Raw genomic sequence first — 17,335 nt, 5'->3', positions numbered from 1 at the left:
TTTGGTAAGTGGAGTATTTTGTAAGTGTTGGTTAGATCAAGTTGGTTTATAGTATTAGTCTTCTATGTTCCTACTCATTTTAATTCTACTTGTTCTATCAATTGAGAATTATAGTTAATAGCCAATTATTTTGAATTTATGATTTTGAATTTGTTATTCATTTCTTCATAGTTCTAGGCGTTCTTTTTTTAAGGTGCATAAACATTTGGGATTGTTATTAGTTCTAGATGAATCAAGAACTTTACTGTTCTGAAAATGATCCTTTTAATCCTGATGATAATCTTTACTCTATAAAATTTACTTTTTCTGATATTAATATAACCAGCCTAGCTTTCTTTTGATTAGTGTATATATTGAATACCTTTTTCCATTCTTTATTTTTAACTTATCTATGTTCATTTAAAATACATTTCTTTTAAGTGGCATTTGCCTTTTAAAAAAAAAATCCAGCCTGATACTCTGCTCTTTTATTGGGGCATTTATTTATTTGGGGCGTATATGTAGGCTATTTACATTTAATGTGGTTATTGATGTGCCTGGGTTTAAATCTACCATCTTACCTTTTGATATCTACTTGTCCTATCTGTCCTCCCCCTCTTTAGCTTTCTTTTGGATTGAGTATTTTTTATATTTGCATTATAGTTTTGGCTTATTAAATTTAACTGTTTTATTTTATGTTTGCTCCAAGTCTTATAGAATATGTCTTTGTCAAAGTCCTTCTTCAAGTAATATACCATGCCTTTCTGTTATATAAGAATTTTCAACATTGCACTGTTTCTCTCTTCCCAGCATCTGTTCTATTGTTTCATACATTTAAGTTATAAACCCCACAGTGTTTGTACTGTTTTTCATTTAAACAGTCTATTATATTTTGAAGAGATTTAAATAATAAGGGAAGAGAGATTTTGTTTTTCTTAATATAATTACCATTTCTTTGGCTCTTTATTTTTTTGTGTTCATCCAGATTTCTGATTGATGTGTTTTCCTTCTACCTGGAGGACTTCTTTTTAACGTATCTTTTAATACTTGTCTGCTTGTGATGAATGCTTCCTGCTTTTGTGTGTCTGAAACTTTTACTTGACCTTTTTTCTTAAGATATTTTTTTTACTAGAAATAGAGTTCTAGGTTAAAGATGTTGTCCACTATCTTCTGGCTTGCGTTGTGTCTGATACATAATTTATTGTCCTTTTTTTCCTTCTCTGTATATAATGTGTCTTTTTTCCTTTTGGCTGCTTTTAAGATTCTTTTTGTCTCTGTCACTGATTTTAAGCTGTTTGGTTTTTATGTGTCTTGGTGTGGTTCTTTTCATCTTTTTTGTGCTTGGAATTATTTTTAGTTTCTTAGAACTTTGGTTTTATAGTTATTATCACATTTGGGAAAAATGTTTCATATTATTTTCTCAAGAGAATTTTCTGTATTCCCTCTTTCCCTTTTCTCCTTTACTTTTGGGGCTCCAATTACATGTATATTAGGCCTCTTGAAGTTCATAACTGTTCAATTTTTTCAGTCTTTTATCTTTTGTTTCATTTGAGGGTAGTCTGTTACATCTTCTCTTTTGGTAATCTTTGCTTCTGCAGTGTCTAATCCGCTGTTAATCCCATTTAGCATATTTTTGATCTCTGGCATTATGGCTTTCATCTCTATTAATTTGATAGTTATTTGTCAAACATTTACTTAATAAGTTCTTAATATGTTCCAGGTATCATATTTAACAATGTATTCTTTATTGATGATACACTTTTAATTAGAAAGCTGAGGGCCAAAGAATGATTGCAGAGGCACAAAAGATACTGGAGACGGTGAACATGTAAACGAAGATTTTCTTTTGAGGCATTGTCTGTAAAAGGGAACAGAGAAATGTGATGGTGCCAAGAAGGGTATAGTGATGTTGTCAGGTGAGTATTTTCATAAGATAAGAATATTTTACCATATATACATACATCTGTAATATGTATATATGTTGATCATGATGTTTTAGTAAAAAAGAAAAACAAATGATACATGGGAAAAACAGAGGGTAACTTTAGGAAATCTCCAAAAGAGAAGTTGAGATTCAGTGCTCAAGTAGAGAATATTGACTTTAGAATAGAGCACAGTTAAGTCATTTTCTGTCATAGAGGGAAAGCAGATTAGGTGGGTATAGTTGGGAGATAGGTTGGTAGATTTTCCAGTGACAGTTTGAAGCCTACTAAAGCTTTTAACTGCCCTTGCACATATTCAGTGTATGTTTGAAACAACAACTGGCCGTGTTCTAGGTGCTTCAGAGGTATAGCATTAAGTCATTTGGATGTTACCCCTATTCTAACTAAGATTGGTATTTTAAAAAACAATTAGGATAGTATGTGCCAATGCCTAGAATAGTTACTGGCGCATATAGCTGTTCAGTAAATGTTTGTTTACTGAATTTGGATATAAATACTCAAGTAATGTGGTTAGATTTTTGGTTTTTCTGAAACACATCAGTTAGCTACTTAGTGATCATTACTTTGATTGGGTTGCTTTTACAAGTTGGGTTTTGCTTTTTTATACCCCATCTCACTCTGACTTTCAGTGAATATACCTTTGTGTGTGAATATAGTTCATGGCTTTATACAAAGCTTTAATAGGTATTTATTCTCTGGGTGTGCCAACCATATGAACGAAGTCCACTGAGAGGACGGAGAAGGGAATAAATTTTGATACGTAGGGAATTTGGAGATGGCATCCTAAGATGATGATACCAACTGGGCTTAGAAGAACTATAAGATGCTAGAAGCACATGGGAAAATAAGGAGCACAATAGGAAGATTTCACACTCATTAGCAGATCTGAAAGATCAGTTCACATATGGCTTGTGGTGAGTGAGAAATTGAGTTTAGGAGTATGTTTGGAGAGCTGGTTTGGTGAATCCATGCCATTGACTTAAACATCCTTGATCTGTCCAATTTACAAACACCATCATACATACATACAAAGAAATAGATCCCACTATTCCATGTGATTCTCTAGCCAGTCCTCCTCCCTAGAGTTAAACTTCCTGAAAGAGTAGTTCCTCATTGCTCTTTGTTATTCTTTCCTCAGACACTCCTCAATCTAGTCTGGTTGATCTTGCTTTTTACCCCTGATACCTCACCATAAGGATTTTCATTATGACCACATTTTGTAAATCCAATTAATGTTTTTCATTTTTTATCTTCATTTGGCTTCTCATGAGCATTAAATACTATTTTAACCTATTTCTTCCTTGTCTTCCACTATACGTTGCTCATCCAGAGTTACTTTGCTTCTCTGACTTTTCCTTTTTCTCCTCTATCTTTGCCTCTACCAATGTAACTTTTCTAGGCATTGTGCTCAATGCTATAATAGAATACAAATGAAATGTGTTTTGCTTCAGTCTGCCCAACATTGGTTGTGGAAATAAAATAATACAAAAGAATGAAAAAATTACATATTACTGTTTATGTGGATGCGTAGTTATACATACCATGCTTAGACCTAGATTGTTTTGTCCTTTGTATCCTATTCCTCTTTACTTAATGTGTTCCACAAATTTTTATCTTAATAAAATTTTTTATCTTAATTCCAGATACATATATCCAGCTGCATAGTTGACAGTTCTTAGATGTTGAGTTTCAAGTCCTTTGAGACATCTTCCAGGGAAAATTTGTGATTCTCCCTGTTAGCTCCCAACCAAAAGCATGAGAAGACAAACATAATTGTCTTTTACTGTTCCCTGTCTTAGTGAAGCTAGGAAAACCTTGTTGGAATTATCTTTAGTACTTACCTCTCTTTCATACCCAATAAACTGTCACCAAGTCCTAATGATCTTACCTCCTTGAATGTGCTTTAATTCTATTCATTTTTCTCCATCTTTATTCTCACTACTATGGTAAGTCAGTGATCTCCAAAGTGGAAAGCATATACTCCAGTGTTGTGTGTATTAGAGATTGAGGGTGGTGGTGGGGGAACAGGATGAAACTTTATTATTTTTCAGTTCTCAAATTCTCTATTTTTCAGTCTCAGAAAAAAAATCCAAGTAGTATTGCTTGTCTTGATCTGAGTGGCAGCTGGTCACATTTTATTTCTGAAGTATTGCAAGAGAAGGTTAGGTCTTCTCATTATGGAAAAGTTGATAGTTGATTGTTCTCATTGATTTGCTCTTACTGGCTCCAGCATATCACAGTTTTAAACGGGCTTGGTTAAGATGATTTGCAGATTATTTTAACTGGTTTTAATTCAGCTAATCTTCACTAAATGTGCAAATGGTTTAAAAGATAGACCTGCAGTGAAACTACCCAGCGGAAAATAACACTAAAATGCATTTCTAAGCAATCAAGAAAATGACAGAGCTGAGATTTTTCTTCTTCTGGTATGAGCTCTTTATCTGTCACTGTACAAAGTAGAAACAAGGATGCCCTAAGCTAAAAAAAAAAAGAAAATATCCAGATTATCAACAGTAGTTTGAATGTGCATATATGTCATTAGCCTTGCTTTTAGTGTATAATGTACCTCGAGATACTAACAAAATTATGAGGGCATCATGATTCATAGTCACTGGTATTTTGAGTTGTGTGATAATTCAATTCAGTCCTTTAACATTTAAGTTTAGTAAGTTGTATTAAAAACCTATTTTGAGATTTCTCCCAGTGTTCTATATCTTTGTCCAAAAACTTGGTCTTTCTGCTCTAGTGAAAAATGAGTAAAATCTAGTAAAGAGAGAATATATTAAAATGCATTTCTTTGTCTGGAACCACTTTTGAGGCAGTTTTAGAAAACGTAGCTGAAGATTCAAGAAACAAATACTAGAATAAATCATTCATTGTATAAAATTAGCTATATAGAGGTCGATGAAAGTGCAGGTGCTTCTAATAATCTCAATTTGTGATTTTTGTTAGATTCTTTTCCAGTTATAAAACATTTGAAGAGCTACTACTTTGTGCATCTCTCAAAGAAAGATAAAGATAACAGAGACAATATAAACTCTCAAGTATAATGTAAATAATTTATCCTCCACCCTCCTCTTTTTCCCATGGAGAATCTTTTTTTTTTTTTTTTTTAATTTTTATTTATTTATGATAGTCACAGAGAGAGAGAGAGAGAGGGGCAGAGGCACAGGCAGAGGGAGAAGCAGGCTCCATGCACCGGGAGCCCGACGTGGGATTCGATCCCGGGTCTCCAGGATCGCGCCCTGGGTCAAAGGCAGGCGCCAAACCGCTGCGCCACCCAGGGATCCCCCCATGGAGAATCTACATAGTAATAGTACTCTTGAATCTTTTTTACACTAATATAGAAGTTCATATCTTTTTTAAAGATTTTATTTATTTATTTGAGAGAGGGGACATGCCCATGCGCACTCACACACCCATGAGTCAGGGAGTGGGGGGGAGGGGCAGAGGGGAGAGAGAGGAAGAGGGAAAGAATCTCAAGCAGAGCTCCATCCCAGAACTCTGAGATCATGACCTGAGCTGAAATCAAGAGTCAAATGCTCAAACAAGTGAGCTACCCAAATGTTCCAGAAGTTCAGATTTTTTACACTAACATAGAAGCACTGGTTGCTTTGTGACATGTTACCTTATGTGAAAATGAGTTAAACCTTCCCCTTAACCCCCCTTCCTCTCTGTCCCTCCCACAAGTCCCCAGTTTTACTAAATAGATGTGGTTGTGTGTATATATATATAAAGATTCTTTAATGTAATCTCTAAAGTCTGCATGCTATAGGATCTAGCCTTTTTAGTCTTGAGTCTCATTTCTCACTACCCTTCCTCCTGTACCTTTTCCTCTCATGGACTGCCTTTCGGTCCTTTATATACTAGTTGTGCTCCTATCTTTTCTGGCTTTACACGTGCTGTTCTCTGTACCCTGAACACTTTCCCAGTTTACTTCCTACCTACACTTCAGGTCTTAACATGAATGGTACTTGCTCAGGGAAGCCTTTGTTCATCTTCCTGGCTAGATCTGTCTGTCTCTCCCTCTCTTGCTCTAAACTCACACATTCACTCACATGCTCACGTACACACAATTATAAGCTCTTATATAATATACTGTATGTATTGCCTTTCATTGTGTACTTACCACAATTACCATTTTACCTTTATGTGCATGAATAGTTGCAGAGATAGTCATTGACATTATTCAGATGAGTGTTAAGTTCCATGAGTTACAAGGCCCTTGTCTGTTTTTGCTTATTATTCTTTTTTTCCAGTTCTTAGATATATGAATGGATAACATGTAAAGAGTTTGAGTTTCATCCCTAGGAAAAACAGAAAGAGCCATTGAAGGCTTTATGAAAAAAGAGTAGTGGTAACTCATACTAGGATTTGGGCTTTAGAAAGATTAATTAGAGGCTATGGTTGAGTGAAGGAGAAAGATTAGAGCCAGAAAGACACACCCACTAGATGGCCTATGTAGATTTAAAAAAATGAGGATGGGGTGCCTGGGTGGCTTTGGCTTGGGCCATGGTCCCAGGATCCTGGGATCCAGCCCCATCGCTGGCTTCCTGCTCATTGGGGAATCTGCTTCTCCCTCTCCCTCTGCCCTGCTTGTGCTCTCTTTCTCTCAATTAAATAAATAAAATCTTTTTTTTTTTTTTTTTTAATGTGAGGACCAGAAAAGTCTTTGCAGTGTAGGTGGAAAGGAGATGGTGTTGCATTAGTAGATGTTTTGGAGACAGATCCACTAGCATTTGGAGACCAGCAAACTGACTTTTGTCAGAAGTGTGAGGAAAAGGGGTCTGAGATTAATTGAAAGTTTGGGCTATTAACTTTTAGGCCATTTACCACTAAATGAATATAAAATAATTAGCAATTCAAGGAAGTAGAAGATTATTTGCATCTTTAACACATTTCACAGGCATGAGCTTGGCCACTGCTCTATTTGCAGTTTTTTAAATAGTTTGATTGAAATACAATCCACATACTTGCCTCCCACCCATTTAAAGTGTACAATTACATGGTTTTGAGTATATTTATAGGTATGTGAACTATCACAACAGTGAATTTTAGCGTATTTTCATCACCTCAAAGAGAAACTCCCTCTTCTTCTATTACCCACTGTCCCTCTGTCTCCCTCCCAGCCCTATGAAACCACTGTTCTTTGTTTCTGTAGATTTCCTTTTTCTGGACCTTTTGCAAAAATGGAATCTTAACCATAAATGGCCTTTTGCACCTGGATTCTTTCACTTAGCCTAATGTTTTCAAGGTTATCCCACATTGTAGCATACATTAGCACTTCATTTCTTTTTTTTTTTTTTTTTGTGGCCAAATACTTTTCCATGTATGGTTATATATCACGTTTTGTTTATACATTCATCAGCTGATGAACATTTGAGTTGTTTTGAGCTTTGGGCTATTGTGAATAATGCTGCTGTAAACATTTGTGTACAAATTTTTGTGTGGACATAATGTTTTCTTTTCATTTGGCTATATAGCTAGGAGTAGAATTACGAGGTCATACAGTAACTATATGTTTAACTATTTGAGGGACTTCCAGAATGTTTTCCAAAGCTAGCTGCACCACTTTATATTCCCACTAGGCTTTCATTTTCTCTTCATCCTTGTCAATACTTGCTGTTATCTGTGTTTTTGATCCTAATCATCCTAGTAGGTGTGAAATGATATCTCATTATGGGTTTGATTTGCATTTTCCCTGTGACAAATGATATCAAACAACATCTTTTCATGTGCTTATTGACCATTTGTAAATCTTCCTTGTAGAAATGCCTATTCAAATCCTTTGCTTATTTTTTACTGGGTTGTCTTTTTATCATTGAGTCGTAAGAGCTCTTTATATATTGTAGTAAGTAGTCTCTTATCAGATATATGATTTGCAGATATTTTCTCCCATTCTGTGGGTTGTCTTTTCACTTTCTCAGTGGTGTCCTTTCAAGCACAGAAGTTCTTAATTTTGCTGAAGTCCATTTTATCTGTTTGTTTCTTTTGTGTTTTATGCTTTTGGTATCATAAGTATAAGTTCTTTGCCAAGTCATTAAGGTTTGACTCTAAGTTTTCTTCTAAGAGTTTTTTGAAGTTTTATCTCTTACATTTAGGTCTTTGACCCATTTTGAGTTATTTTTTTAGTACTGTCTGAGGTAAGCATCCAACTTCATTCTTTTACATATGGCTATTCAGTTGTCCCAGCACCATTTGTTGGATGCTCTTCTCATACTTGATGAAAATCAATTGACCACAGATGTAGGTTTACAGTGTTTTTTTTTTTTTTGTTATCAGCAAAACTGTATATTTAAAAATTCATAGTATGTGGATTTCTCTTTCACAGATAATTCTATCATTAAAGTAAGATTGTGCTTATTTTTAAGTGGGTTTTTAGGGATGTTTGTGTAATTTTAATACTACATTGTGTACTACAGACTTAACCTAGAAAAATGCACAATTTGCACATGTATGAAACAGGTGTTGTGATCATGAAAGTTGACTTTGGAAAGCCATGTTTGTTTCACTGACAGTGACATTTGGGCTTGCTTTTTTACTAGTGCTTCCTGAGTGCTAGACACTGTACCAGTGCATGGCATACAAAGAAGTACATGACAATCTTTTCCTCAATTTGCTAATTATAAGATATTGGGAGTGGAAAAAGGAAGGTAGTAAAATGACATGTGAATACCATGTGAGGTTTTTAGTTCATGAAAGTGGTATCTTTGAGTCTATATAGGCTGCACAGCTATTTTCTAGTGTAGGTTTTTATTTTGATTGATTGATTGATTCATTCATTCATTCGTTCATTTTAGAGAGAGCATGCCGGCAAGCTGAGTGGGGATAGGCAGGCAGAGGAGAGGAAGAGAGGAAGAGAGAGAATCTTTTTTTTTTTTTTTTTTAAGATTTATTTATTTATTCATTCAGAGAGAGCAAAGAGAGAGGCAGAGACACAGGCAGAGGGAGAAGCAGGCTCCATGCAGGAAGCCTGACGTGGGACTCGACCCCAGGTCCCCAGGATCACACCCCGGGCTGCAGGCAGTGCTAAACCGCTGCGCCACCGGGGCTGCCCAGAAGAGAGAGAATCTTAAACAAGCTCCATGCCCAGAGCAGAGCCTAACACAGAGCTCTATCTGATGACCCTGAGATCATGACCTGAGCCAAAATCAAGAGTCAGACACTTAATCAACTGAGCCACCCAGGCACTATTCATTCATCCATTCATTTTTATTTATTTATTTTTAGTTTTCTTAAGACCAAGAGTTTTCTTTTTTTTTTTATTTTTTATTTTATTTTTATTTTTTTTAATTTTTTTATTTATTTATGATAGTCACACACACAGAGAGAGAGAGAGAGAGAGAGGCAGAGACACAGGCAGAGGGAGAAGCAGGCTCCATGCACCGGGAGCCCGATGTGGGATTCGATCCTGGGTCTCCAGGATCGCGCCCTGGGCCAAAGGCAGGCGCCAAACCGCTGCGCCACCCAGGGATCCCCTTTTTTTTTTTTTTTTTAAAGAGTTTTCTTAAGACCAACATTTTCTTAAGACCAAGAATCTTAAATTGAAATCATTTGCTTTCCCAGGGCTCTAAATTAGGATAAGAGTACCATGGGTGATGCTGAAAGAAATGAATAATAAAGAGGAACTATTAGGTAGCTTGATGCTTTTTTTTTTTTTTTAAGATTTTATTTATTCATGAGAGACAGAGAAAGAGATAGAGAGGCAGAGACACAGGCAGTGGGAGAAGCAGGCTCCATGCAGGAAGCCTGACGTGGGACTCGATCCCGGGTCTCTGGGATCCTGCCCTGGGCTGAAGGCAGCACTAAACTGCTGAGCCACCGGGGCTACCCGCTTGATGCTTTTTGTAATGAGCTTTGGGAAAGTTTATTGTTGACCACATGATTACTGAGGCTGAGCAAATGTGATTGTGAAATTCTTCCATTGTTTTTTCTTTTATGTGTTCTTAGGAACTCAACAGGATCTTTCATTGAATTAGCTGGAATTGAATAGTTTAATTTAAAGCATATGTCACTAATGAACGTTTCTCTTAATGCCACTGTATAATTTTATGTCCCTTTTTCTTAGGAATCTCAGCAGTCCAGTTTTGGCCCTGGAGAACAAAGTGAGTATTACTTTTCCTCTTGGTTTTCAAGTTAAGCTTTTTATTGAGCATTTATTTCTCAGGCTCACATGATATATTGCTTTCATAATTCCTTCACTTACCTTATCCCAGTTTTTAGTATCTGTTGATTAGTAATGAGTTAAACCAAATCTTGATATACTTAAAAAATGAAGAGTTACAGATCATTAGCAATCAAAATTAACTATTTTTATTAAATATTTGAAGTAATAGTTCAGAATTCATAAATTCAGTTTGATGGGCCCCTCTTAAACCCAAGAGCCATTCTTCTGTCTTCCTGTCTCCTTTGTGAAGAGTTGGTTCTTTGAGAGTTAAACTAATAAGCAAGAAGGGGTTGTAGCTTTCCGTAGCTCTTCTCTTCCTATGTCTGTATTTATTCCTTTTTCCCAGGCCTTTCGATCTGGGAAGAAAGTCCACTGTCCATCTTCTGTCTTTTGGTTTCTGAGAAGAACTTAAGGAAACTATAGCCTTAGAGAATTTAAGTGTGGTCTCAACAGAGACCAGAGACTAGGGGGTAAGGTCAGGAACCTTGCAGGTGTCTAGGCTTCCCCCATATAGCTCTGTAACAAAATAAATGGTCTTTTTGCCAAGAGTAGTAACTTCTTTAATAAGGTAGATTTACACTGGTTCTGCCTTAAAGCTATAGTTGTAGGAAAAAGTGACCTGCCATTATTGGTATGTAGAAAATAGCTATAAGCTAGAAAGTATACATTTTCTCTCTTAAAATGTTTTAAGAATGTCTCATTTTTAGTTCTGTCCTCCTCTCCCCATAACTAATAGTAAATGGGATCATAAACTGCCCTTACTGTTTATTGCTGTGTTTTCCACTTTATTTTATTTTTTAAGATTTTATTTATTTATTCATGGGAGACACAGAGAGAGAGAGAAGCAGAGGTACAACCAGAGGGAGAAGCAGGCTTGCAAGGAACCTCATGTGGGACTCAATCCCAGGACCCCAGGGTTACACCCTGAGCTGAAGGCAGGTGCTCAACCACTAAGCCACCCAGGCATCCTTCACTTAATTTATTTTAGAGCTGTGTCTGTATCAGTATAAAAATTCTGGTTCATTCTTTTTAACATGAAAGTTGTGTTATATTATATGAATGTACCATAATTTTAGTACCTCCTGATAGACATTTGTTTCCAGTTTTTGCTGTTACAAACCATACTGTGATAAACGTCTCTGTGTGTGTGTGTGTTTATGTATTTTTCCAGAAACTCCTGTAAGGTAAACATTTTTTTTTCATCATAATTGCTTACATCAGTGTATACGTGCATTTCCAGTATCAGTAGGATAATATTACCAGATTGCCTGCCAAAAAGATCGTATGAATGTATAGTCCTACAAACAGCTTCTGAGCATGCCTGTTTCTACCCATATCTCATATTTATTGGACTTTGTAGTGTTGCCAATTTGGTGGAGGGAAGAATTCTGACTCATTGTTTTGATTTACATTTCTTCCAGGGTATATTGCTACATATTTTATAATCTATATAGCCATATTGTAGTTGTTAATTTTTGCATTCTTTTTGTTCTAGAAAGATACAATCCTTCTAAAACTTCAAATGGACACCAGTCTAAATCGTAAGTTTATTGCTTAATAAGTTTGTTTTGCTAAAAGTCTATCTGTAATGTGTACATATTAGCACCACACTTAAATATGTGTACTTAATCTTTTAAGGAAGGGGCAGGCAAACTTTTATGTAAAGGGCCAGATAATGAACTATTTTAGGCTTTAGGGGCTTAGATGGTTTTTTTCCCAGCTAGTCAGCTCTGCCATGGTAGTATGAAAGCAAATATAGGCCGTGGGTGTGGTTATGTTCCCATAAAACTTCTTTATGAACAGATAGTAGTCTATATTTGACTTGGAGGCCATAGTTTGCCTATACTTCCTCTGAGATTATAGTTTTTTCTCATCTCTTAGAGATGTATTTGTGTTTGCAGGTAGGTTGGTAGTTTGTTTTTAATAAAGACCCAAAAATACAGGATTCTTCTTAGTACGCCCTCCATTTAACTGCTGTATATAGTATTTTAAGTCAGCATAGCATAATTGTACCCTCTTTAAGTTTTCCTCCTTCTGTAAGTGGAACAGGGTGGGAATATATATCAAAATGTAATTAGGCTAATATATTGGACAATAATAAATTCCAGCTTATGGGATGAGCTCCTCAGTTCCTGAGACCACATGTTGACTCGCTTGATTAAAATAAAAATTCTGAAGAAATTGTGGTCACAGTGCTAGCTTCTCAGCTCTAACCCACAATCTGTACTGATAACCTCTTCTGCTGAACAGAGGGAGAACTGCGTGAGAATGACCTTATGTGAATGCAAGAAGTCCCTCTCACTGCTGAAGAATTAAAATTATATTCATATTTATCATATTTATCCATATGCAAAGAACTGGTAAAAGCCTACCATATATGTGCGAATCACTTTGGTTTGCTGAGGAAACAAAAGCATGCAGGACCTTGAACAGTCTGGTAAAAACTTTGACATATCCACATGTGTGAACAGGTTCATTGAGCTGCCATTATTAAATCACAAGGGCTGAGAGAATTCAGAGTAAGTACATTTCCTTACAGGATATCAGTCATAGAGATGCACTAAGCCCTGTCCAAAAGAAAACTCTTTTTTTTCTGTCCCACTTAATTGGGCCAGCCTTAAAACACTTTTCATAATTCTGTAATCATCTGGTTACTTTGTTTCAAGGTGATTTTTTAGGGGATAATCTGACTTTGGGGTCAGATTTAGAAATTGAGGTTAAGCTTTGAGGGGAAACTATTAGTAGTTATTGGAGTGAAAGAAGATTTCCTTTCCACTGATTGGAGACTGTCATGAAATTTTAAGAAGAAAGGTAATGGAACTACTAGTAATGAGAAATTAAACATTTTTCTAGTGGTTTTTCTATTAATTTTTGCTCTTCTGTAAAAAGGCAAGGAGTGTTTTGTGGGTCATTACTCAGGTTCTCTATTTTAATGTTGATTTTATGGCCTTAAGGAAAATTTAAATCTGTAATTTTACTTTGAAAAATGAACTTCAGAAACTATCAGTTTATGGTATTTATTTGTGTTTTTTTTAATTGATTTGAACTTTGATCACGGAAGATGAGGCTGGAGCTTATTTTTCTTTTTAAAGATTTTATTTATTTATGAGAGAGAGAGAGGCAGAGACACAGGCAGAGGGAAAAGCAGGCTCCATGTAGAGAGCCTGATGTGGGACCTGATCCCGGGACTCCAGGATCAACGCCCTGGGCCTAAGGCAGGCACTAAACCTACTTAAGCCACTCAGGGATACCCTCATTTCTATTTTATATAAGGTTCTTACTCCAAATTATTACTTCTCCAGAGGGCAGTCATCTTTCAAAGCAAGGCATTTAGGAACCAGTGCTTTGACTTTGTGTTCTGGTTTTCACAACCACTTAGTTGTATGAATCTCTTTGTGGAGCATGAGGAACAGTGAAAGAGAATTGCTGAAACTTTCATTTTATCTTCCTTCTTTTTAGGAGTTTTATCTCTCTAGGGGACTGTTGGGTATGAGTATGGTAATTTGTTTTACTATGAATGAATGGGTATGGATACAATTAGAGAAAAATAGAGATAACTGAGTATAAGAGTTTGTAGAAGGTGACTTATTTAAATTAGAAAAGATGGTTACATGTTTAACTTACGGAAAAGTGAGAGCTTATGAAATGTTCACTTCCTCCTTTCTCAGTTTTTACTCTGGATGTGAAGCACACCAGACAGAGTAAGACGTACTGGTTCTTTTCCTTGTTTTTTAATTAAATCTTTGGCTGCCACCATGATTATTTCTAGAATGATTAGTAAATATTTAATACTGTGGTGTGCCATGATAAACTGTTACAAAAATACTAATTCTTTCTGCCTTTTCCCTCTAGTATGTTAAAAGATGACTTAAAACTAAGCAGCAGTGAAGACAGCGATGGGGAGCAGGTGTGTCTACTGCTTTATGAGTTTGCCAGTATCATACAGTATTGATTTGCATTGTATTTTTTAAGAATTATAATTGAATGATACATTTATGATTCATTTATTTAAAATGAATTACTTAAATTAAGTTCCTTAACTTCTGACAGTGAAATGTTGTCATGTTCTGGTCTGTCTTTAAACCTGCTTTTTTTTTTTTTTTAAACTGGCTTTTCCTTACTACTTATGGATCAGAGTGTACTCCTGAAGTATAAGATTGTTGCCAAGAAGAACTATTAACAAAGCTTTTCATCTTAGCCTGGAAGTTAGTTATTCTTTATGTAAAAACGGTGTGTCCTAAGTGTTAGGTAAACTAACACTTGATTGATGTATACATTAGAGCTGCTAGTGTTCCTTTTAGGGGTTCAGATATTGTTCACATTAAGCAGATAGAGTGCTACTTATTCGTTCACAGATTTCCTCTCGTGTTTTATTTTTAGGATTGTGATAAGACAATGCCAAGGAGTACACCAGGAAGGTATGCATCCTTTTATTTTTAGTTTTCTTTGGAGCATTGTAGTAATATAATAACCTTATAAAGTAAATATGGTTGGAATGGCGATTGTAAAATCTTGTAAATTAATTAAAAATCATTGAATTGTACACTTAACATGGGTGAATTCTGTGGTATGTATATTATACCTCAGGAGAACTGTTTTTAAAAGATAAGTGCTAATGGCTGAGCAGCATATTAGAAACTTTTTAAGGAAGCATTTTACTTATAAATGGAAGTTCTGGATTCATAGAGCTGTAATAGCGTAACAAACCATAAATATTTTAAGTGGATTGTCAGATTTGGATGTTTTCCTGCTATCGCTGTAAAACAACTTTGGTCATTTATATGTTTTATGTCTTTTTAGTAACTCTGAACCTTCACACCATAATAGTGAAGGAGCTGATAACTCCAGGGATGATTCTAGCAGCCACAGTGGATCTGAAAGCAGCTCTGGATCTGACTCAGAGAGTGAAAGTAGCTCCAGTGACAGTGAGGCAAATGAACCATCCCAGAGTGCATCTCCTGAGGTGAGAGGGAGGCAGGGGTACCTTCCATAGGCCTCTCACAGCCCCTGCTGATGGCCAGTTAAGACCTGATTAGGAAACAAGGTTAAGAAATTGAACTGTGTGTCTTGGAGAAAACTTAGGTACTTCAGTTTCCTTGTTATTTGAGCACATGTTCAGTCTACATTAGGAATTAGTTGAGGTCATATTTCAGGTCCCTAAAATACTGGATTTCTTTAGTCTGTGCTTCTTTTTCTGTCTCAGCATGGTAATTTATATTATGTAGTTACTTTGGTAAAAAGGAGTATTAAATTATACAGTTTTACTGTAGGTTGATAAAATAGGGTTAAAAATCTCTTATCAGTACCTAAATCATTTGTTTACTTTCTGGAATTAAGTATACCCCCATTGTCATTTACCCCCATTTACCTTTCAAGCTGGGTTCCTGACAGGAATCTTTAATGTTTGAAGGCCATATGTAACATCAAGCTTAACTTCTTATTCAAGTGATGAGAGCTCTGATGGTCAATATTCAGCCCTTTGCTTTAGTTCAGTCAGAAGTGGGAACAACAAATGCCTTTATGGCCTTAGACATTGTGCTTTTTTTCTCTTCCTTGAGATTGTTAAGGAGGGAGAAAGCTTCAGTATTGAAAAAAAACATACTTATTTCTCTCTTTTTCAGCCTGAACCACCACCAACAAACAAATGGCAACTTGATAATTGGTTAAATAAAGTGAACCCACATAAAGTGTCACCAGCTTCTTCTGTGGACAGTAACATCCCGTCATCTCAAGGCTATAAAAAGGAAGGCCGAGAACAGGGCACTGGGAATAGCTATACTGATCCAGGCGGACCTAAAGAAACAAGTTCTGCTACTCCTGGACGAGACTCCAAAACTGTACAAAAGGGATCAGAAAGTGGGCGCGGGAGGCAGAAGTCCCCTGCACAGAGTGACAGCACAACACAGAGGAGAACTGTAGGCAAAAAACAACCCAAAAAGGCTGAGAAGGCAGCCACTGAAGAGCCCCGGGGAGGCCTGAAGATAGAAAGCGAAACCCCCGTAGACATGGCTACCAGCATGCCTTCCAGCAGACACAAAGCAGCCACCAAAGGCTCAAGGAAACCCAATATCAAAAAGGAGTCCAAATCTTCCCCTCGACCATCTGCAGAGAAGAAGAAATACAAGTCAACGAGTAAATCTTCCCAGAAATCAAGGGAAATCATAGAAACAGATACCTCATCCTCAGATTCGGATGAAAGCGAGAGCCTTCCTCCTTCCTCACAAACTCCTAAGTACCCTGAGAGTAACAGGACTCCCGTGAAACCCTCCTCAGTGGAGGAAGAAGATAGCTTTTTTCGGCAACGAATGTTCTCTCCTATGGAAGAGAAGGAACTTCTTTCACCCCTCAGTGAGCCTGATGACAGGTATCCACTTATTGTGAAGATTGACCTGAATCTTTTGACCAGAATACCAGGAAAGCCTTACAAAGAAACAGAGCCACCCAAGGGGGAAAAGAAAAATGTGCCAGAAAAGCACACAAGAGAGGCTCAGAAACAAGCCTCAGAAAAAGTTTCCAACAAAGGCAAGAGGAAACATAAGGTTTGTAAAGGGTTTTTGTTGTGTTGTTTTTAAACATCAGAATCTGAAATGCAATGGAAATCTCAGTAAGCCAGAAAATACCTGACTGAGTCATAGCTATGAGAGAAAATAGAGGGTGAGCCTAAGACTCAGGGGAGGCTACAGACAGAACAGTCTCTTACGGAGCCCTGAGCCTCTACCTGTCTCCTTTACTGTCTAATCCAATAAGAAATGAGCCAGTGCTTCTCTTCAGTGTATGTGTGCTGGCCAGGGTGGAGGTGAGGGTGAAGCAGGGATTGCAAAGTGGCCTTCACAACACTCTTAACATTTTGATTTTAAATGTCTTTAGTTGAGGGGCATCTGGGTATCTCAGTCGGTTAAGTATCTGTCTTTGGCTTAGGTCATGATCTCAGGGTCCTGGTCAGGAGCCCCTGCGTTGGGCTCCCTGCTCAGCGGGAGCCTGCTTCTCCCTCTCCCCTCTGCTCCTGCTCTCTCACTCTCTCAAATAAAAAGTCTTTAAAAAACCCAAAACAAAACAAAGCAAACAAACAAACAAAAAAACCCAAAACACTGGGCTATATATTTTCCAGGTTGTCACAGTTTTTAATACTCTCTTCTCTTTTATACCCCAGGCCAAGTCACACTTTTTAAATTACTAATTGCAGCTTCAAAATTGACACCAATTTTGACACATCCTTAAGAACTTCACTAGTCCTCTGTACATATCT

At 36.6% G+C, this 17,335-nt stretch overlaps 1 protein-coding gene and 1 long non-coding RNA gene across 7 annotated transcripts in view; one reads left to right on the top strand and one right to left on the bottom strand.

The window, feature by feature from the left end:
* Positions 1 to 12,563, bottom strand: part of LOC140641333 (uncharacterized) — a 66,532-nt gene extending 53,969 nt beyond the window's left edge. The window contains exons 1-3 of one of the 3 annotated variants that reach the window (XR_012037869.1): positions 12,462 to 12,563; positions 6,052 to 6,229; positions 1,538 to 1,837 (exon numbers count right to left, since the gene is read on the bottom strand). This is a non-coding gene — a long non-coding RNA (uncharacterized lncRNA). Of the gene's footprint in view, positions 1 to 1,537; positions 1,838 to 2,968; positions 4,401 to 6,051; positions 6,230 to 12,461 lie in introns of those variants that run through there. The other 2 variants (XR_012037868.1, XR_012037867.1) reach the window with 2 other exon arrangements.
* Positions 1 to 17,335, top strand: part of AFF4 (ALF transcription elongation factor 4) — a 92,928-nt gene that overhangs the window by 54,538 nt on the left and 21,055 nt on the right. For all 4 annotated transcript variants that reach the window (XM_072840991.1, XM_072840990.1, XM_072840988.1 and 1 more), the window contains 6 exons: positions 9,991 to 10,027; positions 11,585 to 11,630; positions 13,942 to 13,996; positions 14,470 to 14,507; positions 14,890 to 15,052; positions 15,711 to 16,628. In XM_072840991.1, coding sequence (XP_072697092.1) covers positions 9,991 to 10,027; positions 11,585 to 11,630; positions 13,942 to 13,996; positions 14,470 to 14,507; positions 14,890 to 15,052; positions 15,711 to 16,628 — 1,257 coding nt within the window. The remainder of the gene's footprint in view (positions 1 to 9,990; positions 10,028 to 11,584; positions 11,631 to 13,941; positions 13,997 to 14,469; positions 14,508 to 14,889; positions 15,053 to 15,710; positions 16,629 to 17,335) is intronic.

This window comes from Canis lupus, chromosome 10 (genome assembly GCF_048164855.1).
Source record: "Canis lupus baileyi chromosome 10, mCanLup2.hap1, whole genome shotgun sequence".
In the NCBI taxonomy this organism is placed as follows: domain Eukaryota; kingdom Metazoa; phylum Chordata; class Mammalia; order Carnivora; family Canidae; genus Canis; species Canis lupus.
The sequence above is the reverse complement of the archived record's forward strand: the minus strand, read 5'-3'. Positions and strand labels throughout refer to the sequence as shown.